General features: G+C 38.5%; 1 protein-coding gene across 2 annotated transcripts; it reads right to left on the minus strand.

The window, feature by feature from the left end:
- Window positions 1–5,246: 5,246 nt before the first annotated feature.
- LOC116197936 (RNA polymerase sigma factor sigF, chloroplastic) lies at window positions 5,247–8,745 on the minus strand. Of its 2 annotated transcripts, none has more exons than XM_031528217.1 (9): window positions 8,417–8,745; window positions 7,883–8,034; window positions 7,638–7,735; window positions 7,325–7,498; window positions 6,946–7,216; window positions 6,631–6,861; window positions 6,372–6,512; window positions 6,094–6,294; window positions 5,247–5,902 (listed from the first exon to the last, which is right to left on the minus strand). In XM_031528217.1, the coding sequence occupies exons 1-9, from the start codon at window positions 8,520–8,522 to the stop codon at window positions 5,615–5,617; spliced, it is 1,662 nt and encodes a 553-aa protein (XP_031384077.1). In that variant the 5' UTR covers window positions 8,523–8,745; the 3' UTR covers window positions 5,247–5,614. The 2 variants fall into 2 exon arrangements, with proteins under 2 accessions (XP_031384077.1, XP_031384078.1); XM_031528218.1 differs by having other exon boundaries at window positions 5,462–5,902; window positions 7,644–7,735.
- Window positions 8,746–9,317: the final 572 nt, after the last annotated feature.

The following is a 9,317-nucleotide window of genomic DNA, read 5'->3' on the forward strand; positions in this document are numbered from 1 at the left end:
TAGGATTTGTATGCCAAGATACCCCGGTTAATAATCGGTTAATTCACGTAAATTCGGCAATAACAAAATCCCGTTATTTGCTTATTTATGCCCGTTTTGTTACATTCTTGCACTTGTTTTGTCATGCGGATCGAGCTCGATCCCTTAGGATGCGACCCATAGGGGATCCAACGCCCCACCGTAGATCACGGGGTCTACCCCCCCTAACACTGAGCGCATCTTAATTTCAATTCCGGTCTTTTCAAACCACACGGTGAGCACGAGTGGAATAATAACCGAACGCGATTCGACCGGGATTCAGTTGCTGTAATTTGTATTTTATTTATTTGAGAGGACAATGTAAGGATTTATGTTGTACATTTATTCATGTAAGAATCCCGGTCGGAGAGTGGACGGTCGGAGTGTTCCTTCGAATTTACGGTGTCAAAACGCGTAAGATGAGCGGAACCTAATTAAGCGGTAATTAAATTAAAATGGCAAGCCTAGACAAGCTAGAGTACCGATAGGGCATGCGAGATATAGGCTCGCATGTAACAGAACCCCCGAATTCGGAACTTCGGGTTTCGCAGACCATATGCCTTAGCAATTAGGTGTACCCCGTACCCCTAGACCCGGGTAACTTGCCGGCCCTCGACCTTCGGGTCGTAAAATGGCAAGTGGCGACTCCTTCTCACGTGCGTCCGTCGCGCGTCCCCGGGAAGGTGGACACTCCCAAGCCGCGTTGCATAGGCGCGCGCACGCGTGCCCCGACGAGATGAAATTCGGGTGCACACACCTCCTTTCTTGGCTCCTCATCGAACGCCCATTTCGGATGCATTCATATGGAAATAAACCTAATGCAATAAAGAGCAATTCATTTCCCTCTTTCCATATAAAAATAAATTTTTCTACATTATTTCTTTTTTAAGCTAATTATGATTTTCCTTATGGAAATAAAAGCATTGCAATAAAGAGTAATTTATTTCCCCCTTTCCATATGGAATTTAATTAGTCTACATTACTCCTTTTTAAGCTAATTATTATTTCCCTAATGAATTAGTCTATATTTTTCCTTCTTATTTGTGTCATTACATTTTCATTTGATCTCGAAGGTCGAGAGGATGATCAGAATTATGGGCGACCAGAGTTGATTTACCAAGGTTGTGGCGTGCATTCTGTGCTAGACTCTTAATTATCGAAGCCCGACAAGCTGTTGCTGTGGCGGACCCACCTATTCCATTACATGCTCCGAGGAGTGCCTGCTCTGCGTCGTGGTCTACATTGTCATCACCATCGGGTTTTGCTTTGTCATCCCGTCCAAGCCGACCATGACGACTACCAGACGATTTGGATCCATTCTCCCGTCAAGCTGATCATCATATCGTTTTGTAAATTGATTGGATTTGATCCGTTCGGTTTTCATCCTTTCTTATTGACTTAAATTAATTGATTTGCTTTGAAATAGGGACTGTGGGGTTGTTCCTCAATTTGTTTGATGTTACTAGACTAATGTGGTTGCATCTCTCAACATACTAGGGCTGGCGAAGTGGTTGAGGCCATTATCCTGCTCACGTGCACTACCGAGGTCTCCGGTGATTACTTGCACCCCGTTAAGCTGGCTATCATATGCTTTTTAAAGACGATTGGATTTGATAAAATTTGTCCGGTTTTCATTTTTTATTGAATTAAATTAATTGGTTTGTATTAAAATAGGGACTGTGAGGTTAATCCTCAATTTCAGGAAAAAAAAAATTGGTATGCGATTAATTTAGAGACAGTCTTGAGGAGATGATGGTTGCGACGTTGTACTACAAGTTAGTATTGTAAGTGAAGCTCTAATATTAATGACCATGTGAGGAGTTGGTTGTATTTGAATTAAGTATATGACTGAATATGAAATATTTGGATAATGTGGATTTTGTGAATTGTCTCAATTTGTTTGCAATCTAAAGAGATTCAATACACAAAGTCACGGGGCTAAAAGAATTTTCAGAATTTTTTTTCGATGTTTTGGGTTTTAATCTTAATGGTTCAATTAACAAAATTGCATGTGCATTCTTACTAATTATTAGAGAGTACATCTCACGGACATTATCTTACTTTTATTCCCTTCCTATCTTTTCTATAGTTTGTAATTCCTGACGTTCTTGACATAAAATAATGTTTTAGAAAAATCAAATATATAGATAAATTTTGAATTACTAGTGCAAATACATTTGACAGATAGACAACACGATATAGTTGTAGGACCAAATCACAATGCATGTCTTCTCTAATTATTTTAAAACCTATCATAGTAAAAGCATATGTAGTTTCTTAGTCTATATTTGTATCTACTATAATTCTAAATGCCTGCGCAATGACAGGCTAAATAACTAGTTCATAGTATTTGTATCGTGAAGAAAGTTGCTGAAAACTCAACGTTCCATGTTATTAACTAGAACAAATAATAGTCCCAAATCAAGACACATTCCATGTTAATTTGACTATAATAATATTCGCGCTACAACCATTAAACTCGAAAATTTGGAAAATATTAGCTGGAATTATATCACAAGTGGAACCTACCGGTGAAAAATAAAAATCACAAGTAGAAGCTCGCAAATCTATATATAATATATAATTGCAAAATGAAGAGTGAGGATTAACGAGGTCGCTCAAGTGAAGAGAGAGAATTAACAAGGTTGTTTCAAATGTCCACCCTTCAGCGTACCATCGTGTCATCTTTCATTTACTTATGGAGTTAACTTGACCAACAATGAAATGAAAAAAGATAAATTCAACAATAATTGTCCAAACTCCCATGTTCTATCTTTGATTGAAAAAAAAAAAAGAAGAGAAGAAGAGTCGCCTCTAAATTCTCTTATAAATCGAAACTAAAAGAACAAATTCAACAATAATTGCCCAAATTCCTATTTCCATCTTTGACCATCATAAAGAAAACTGGATCTCCTCTTAAAAGAAATAAGGCTTCTCTTACAAATCGAAACTAAAAGAAAACAATTATAATTGTCAAAACTCCAATTCATCTTTGACCCGGACAAAGAAAAATGGCCGCCTCTTGGAAGAAATAAGGCTTCTCTTACAAATGGAACTCATAGAAGATATTTTAATTTTTAAAATTTTACATTTTTTACTTAATAATATATCGTTCGAAGAATTTATATGTTTCTTGGGTCATAAATTACATTAAAGTCATATTTGAAAAAAATATATAATAATAATAATTTTAAAATGATTAAGAGTGCGTTTGGATTGAGAGTTGAGTTGAGTTGAGTTTTGGTTTTAATTGGTTTGTAATAATTGTATTGTTGAATTATGAGAAAAAGTATGAAAAGTAATAAATAATTGAGATAAAATAATGATTAAGTAATGATTGTATTGTTGAATTGTGAAAAAGTAATGAATAGTTGAGAGAATTTAATATTAAAAATTGAATTGAATTGTTAAAAATATTTAAAAAATAAAAAAAAATAATGATTTTGATATTGAATTGAAGATAAGTGGAGTTGAGTTGAGTTGAGTTAAACTTTATTCATAGGTTCTTTAATAAATAATTACCATTAATTTGATAAAAAAAATAAAAATGTTGTAAATTAACGAACACATAAAAATATAAATGCAGTATCAAATTCATAATGGATTCAGTGATGGAAACGTTCTAATGTAATTAATTTTTCATAAGAATATTGAATAGTTACAGGTAAGCGGTTTGCGTGGGATATGGTAATTATGAACCCTTGACCAATGTACCTTATCTTGCAGTGTGTACTGTTTATTGACCGTAATTCATGAATCCAGTTACCACAAGAACATATGGTAAAGATCTATAAAATTTTTATGTTTGTTTGTTTCTTTCTTTCGGTTTGAGAAATAAAAATAAGAGGATCGAGCCATTTCTTCTTCTTCCGACTCTTTTTCAACTCGATAAATGTTGGTTGATAATATATTTCATTATAGTTCTATGATTCATAGTCTCATTTCCTATTTGATCCCTTTGAATTCCTTATTTGAGGTTGTGACTACATTTATTCATAAAAAAGAACCGATTCAATATTTTTGTTATGTACCTACAGGTGCTATGTGTTTGAAAAAAATCAATGGGCCTACTTAGAACTCGAGCTCATTCAGCATTCGCATCTGAAAAACTCAAATGAATAGACTGTTAGGCCCATATCTCTTATAAATTCATGTATTTCCTTCTTTACCTCCAACACCCACCCCATTCTCTACATGGGAGAAAAACCGACCTAACAATTCTCCTCATAATCCCGTGCTACAACGACAAGCAAACACTTTTTTCATCCCGCGCCACGAGCCTGGCAATCTCTTTCGTGCTCGAGCGAGGTGGGGCACGACTAACTTCGAGTTGGGTTTTCACATCTAGACTTGGACTTCACTAGTCACGAGTTCCATATTCGACTTGGCGCGGTATGGGTTCCAGCGCATAAGCGCGTATGGCCCTAGGATTGTTACCTTGCACTCTGATACCACATGTTAGGAAAAATCCATGGGCCTCTTTAGGACTCGAGTCCATCCGCAATCCAAAAATTTAAGCCAATAGGTTGCTATGTCCTTATTTCTTATAAACTCATGAATTTCCTCTCAACTTTTTTGTATGGGAGAAACCTTTGTCCATTGTCCTCCAATATCCGCCATATTCTCCACATATAAGAGAAACCGACCTAAGACTATAGTTGTATTTGCTAGCAACAACATAGTGAAGACAATCAATCAATATAGATAGATCCGAAGTATGATTAAAATCCAATATAACACCAAGGGGTACCTAAGAAATGTATTGAATCGATTCTTTTTAATGAATAGACCTGATCACAACTTCAACTATGGAATTCAATGGGATCAAATAGGAAATGAAACTCTGAATCAAAGAACTATAATGAAATATCTGATCAATCAACATTTATCGAAATTGAAAAAAGAGTAAGAAGAAGAATAAATTGTGCGATCCTCTTATTGTTATTTCTTCTTAGTCATGTAATAAAAATATTAAGTGAATCACATAATGTATGGATAAATTTATATTGTAATTTTAATTAATTACCTTAATAATTTCTATTAAAATAACTTTAATTATTTTATTTAATAGTCAACTTGTAAATTATCGAAAGCTAAATTTTAGAATCATAAACTAATTAATATTTTTAAAGATATTATTTTTTCATGAGTAACAATCCCGCGTGCAATACATGAGTGGGATGGCTAGTTCACGGCTAATTACTAAAACATTAATTTGCAAGTCGGTAAAAGACAGTGCCGCCATTCAAACTTAGGGGCATTATCATCAGGAGGCATACAATAGTTTGACTAATGTACAAATGTTATTTAAGACACAAACTTGAGGTTACGATGAATGAGTTGAGAAAGGAAATTTTCGAACTCTACAAATGAACCGAGGCTAATTATATTTATTGGATACATATACCAAAAACAGCAAGGTGGTATTACAACATAGATATTGCCGATATTAATGAATTTGCTAGACTCCGAACTCAGGATGGCTTCGAGAACTGCTCTTGAGATAGGTTTCTCATTAGGATCTCAAACTGTTTCTTGAACTTCTCTGAGAAAATTTGGGAGAGCATCCTTTTAATCTGGGGAGGTAATGAAACAGCTAAACAAGCAGATCACCATAAGCATCCAGTCCATGACTACTGAGGCACTGCTTGAGCTTGTAAAGAGCTCGGTTCTCGAGCTGCCGAACTCTCTCCTTAGATAACCCGAATATATCTCCGATTTCAGAAAGTGATTTCTGTTCCCCATCTTCGATCCCAAAGCGAAGCCTTATGATCCTCCTCTCTTTAGGGCTGAGAATGCCTAGCAGGTTCCGCACATGCTGTCTCATTAGCTGTTTCGTAACACTTACATCGGGGATCTCAATTCCCGTATCTGCAGTTATCTCCTGTATGTATATAACCAGAAGGGCATGGTTTACTTTTGCTCAAGTAACGCTTGATTCCTCAACATGAGTGTATTCAACACAACATTGGATAAGTCGGTACGTGGAGGGAGGCGGGAAAAGAAGATCCTTGCTTGCACTGTTTCAAATCGAATGCCATTAATCTACATCTAATGCATGAGAGAACAAGTTACCTGGAATGTGGTCTCCTGGTCCATCCATACGGGTTGCTGCATTGAAAGAGGCGTTCGAGTTGTAACCATTAATTTTTCCAACTTGTCAACTGTGATACCGACTCGTTTCGCAATCTGTTCTTTGCTTGGACGATAATTTCCCTCTTGAACATAAGATCTCTTCGCTTCCATTACCTTGTTCAGAAGCCCATACACATTCTCCTGCAAATAAAAAGGTCTTTGCACAATCAGTTGATTATTGAAGATAAAACCTGTATTCATAACGACCAAAGAATTACCGGTAAACGAATAGTCCGTGAATGTTGGAATATGGCCTTCCTCACTGTTTGCCTGATCCACCAGTAAGCATAGGTAGCAAAACGACAGCCTGCCTGAGGTTTGAACTTCTCAATGCTCTTGATAAGCCCCATACTTCCTTCCTGGCGGAAAAGAATCGATAAAAAATCTTATCATTAATCAGTGGACTTAGGGCAATACAGCTTCAATATTCATAATATCAAGGAGGAAAGGGCAAGTTGGAAATAGACCCAAGTTTACCTGCAATAAGTCCTGGAGGCTGAGACCTCGTCCCTGATACTGTTTTGCAACATGGACCACCATTCGTAAATTTGCATTTATCAGCTTCTCACGGCAACTGTGACCAGTTTGAAGTTGCAACTGCAGGACCCGACAACTGACGCCCACAGCTTCAGCCCATTCAACCAAGGTAGGCTCACACCTAAATTGAAAGTGAAGGCTATCTTTAACATGCTCCAGTTTAAGTAGATCCTGCATAAAGATCAGCATGAAAAACATATCAGAAACCGAAACTAAATGTTGCAAGCAATGGAAAACAACTCATCAGGCATTCACCTGTATCTGAATAATCAGCTCTGATTCTTCTTCTATTGTCAACAGTTGTCTTGTCTCAGGGCCCCACAAAAACAACCGAAGGGGATCATTAGGGTCATAACCTTGGCTTAGTTTTTTCTTTGCATCTACCCTCTTGGATTTGTTTACCTCGAGAACCAAATCCTTTGATTTTGGCGTTCTCCTCCGTCTCGACTGCCTCTCCAGGAGCCGGGTTGACCTGACTGTTTTAACTTCCTCTTTCCGATGATCTGACAATTCTGTTGCCTCCAAGCTGAGGAAAGTACATAAATTGGTTAAAGATAGTCAACCGACCAAAGAAAGGCTGGGCAAGTAGTAAATTAAAGAAGAAACAAATGTAGCACAAACTAAGCCGTCATACCTGGTTGCAAGATGCTTTGAATCAGATAAGGAGGCTGCTTGTTTTGAAGCTGACAGTGCTTTCTTGGCGAGGTCAACTGCATCACACAACTCATCTTCCAAAACTGTTGCTGGTTCAGTCGCAATGGACTGCAAAGATGAGCATCGACTGTCCTTAGACTGTATGGATGGAAACCTAGCGACATGGGAGAAAACAAAAAAACAAGAGAGTAAATGCAGAATCAACACGTCATAACAAATTTTCCTGAAGCGACAATTGAACAAGCTGAAGGAACATTTGGAGGACAAAAAGGGAGGCTACATGAAAAACATACAGGTACCATAAACCAGGCCAGCGGCTGTGCTGGTACTCGATGTCCTGGAGTAACCTTTCAGAATCACCGACAATTTTCTCTCTCCGATTCAAGGTTGCCTTGCAAAGAAAATAACAGCGCAATGTCTCAGTTGCATAAGGAAACAATCAAGACCCAAAAGACTTGAAGATGCAGCTACACTTACACACCGAACAACAAACAATCCCATCTAATTGTAAATGCTCAGAGTACACAGTGGTCCGAACCTGTGATGCTGTGTCTTCCTTCATGACATGGAAGAGCGCGTTATACTCATTCCTCTGGTCCCGAGAGGGACCCGAGAAAGGAATTGTCCGAGCCGCTGAATTACCGGGAGCAGAGGAAACTCCGAGGGTGGCCGGTTCTTGGAGGTATGAAACTGAGGGACAAAGAAGAAACCCAGTATGAGCAGAAAAAATATCCTGTCGACCTAAAAACAGAGAGCACGTACGAAGCAAAGCATATCACTAGCAACAAAAGTTGTTCTAAACTGATGAAACAGCACTATGCCCCAGCACGAAGACTGAAGCTTCCCCATTGCATCATATGAAGTCACTATAAGTGAGCTAATGACACCTTATCTCCATAAGAAAAACTAACAATAACGCAAAAGACCGAGTAAATGAGCCTTCTTCCAACCCAATAGCACTCCATTGGGACGACAAAACTGGATAAAAGACACCCACTTGGAAAATCTATCCCCAACAGAGAATTCAGACAAATTCTTCAAAAGACAGGGGGAAAATTATAAAGAAACGCACCTGAAGGGGAAGAAGAAGAAGAAGAAGGGAGGCCGCTTCTCATGACGGCCATTGGGTGGAACGGCGAAGAAGTAGAAGAAGCAAGAAAATTCGACGCAGCCTCCATTGATGAACTCTTACTACCTCTAGCATTCACCTCCAATCACCCGAAACTCCTTTCCGGGTCTCCGCCAAACTGCTCATCCGACCGCAGCACGTTCACGTTCAGCTGCGTATGCGGATATGTACAGATAACGAAGCAGGGGAAATGAAAGCTTCTACGTCTACGGCTAATAATCGATCATCAGCAGCTCAACTGAAGACCGTTTGCAGAAGAGAAGGCAAAAGCCCCTCAGAAGAATTTGGCACCCTCCGTTTTATTTTCATCCTCCCCGAGAGGATTAGGTTGGGCCGGGTCCGACCTTGCCTGGGCCACCGACCAGGCCCAATGGTCTCTCTCCATTTATTGAATTGGGCCTCGTTTATCTCATCAGGCCCAATGCGAGATGGGACCCTTTTTCCGCGTCCGATACTACGCAAATAGGAAATATTCAGTTGATGATAAACAAATTAGGAAATTACTATTTTACTTTGGATTTTCGAAATCAAGATTAATTCCTTTCGGGTCAAAGAAAATAAAAATTGCTTAAATCCCGTTGGATACACGACCAAATCTAACGATCTGCCCAGTTTCCTTTTCTACGCATTTGAGTCGTTAGATAAGTGTGTTTGAACTATAAATAAAACAGGGAATTTCCACAATAATCACCTATTAATTTGCCCCGCCTTGCCCTGATCAGCGTTCCACAGAGGCTGCTTAATTTCACTTCCATCTTCATCACGGCATATTTGATCCATCCCTCTCTCACCAGAGCAGCAATTCTTTTCTCCCCGGTTCCGACTTGGTTTCGCGATCGCTGCC

This window comes from Punica granatum, chromosome 2, assembly GCF_007655135.1.
Source record: "Punica granatum isolate Tunisia-2019 chromosome 2, ASM765513v2, whole genome shotgun sequence".
NCBI lineage: Eukaryota > Viridiplantae > Streptophyta > Magnoliopsida > Myrtales > Lythraceae > Punica > Punica granatum.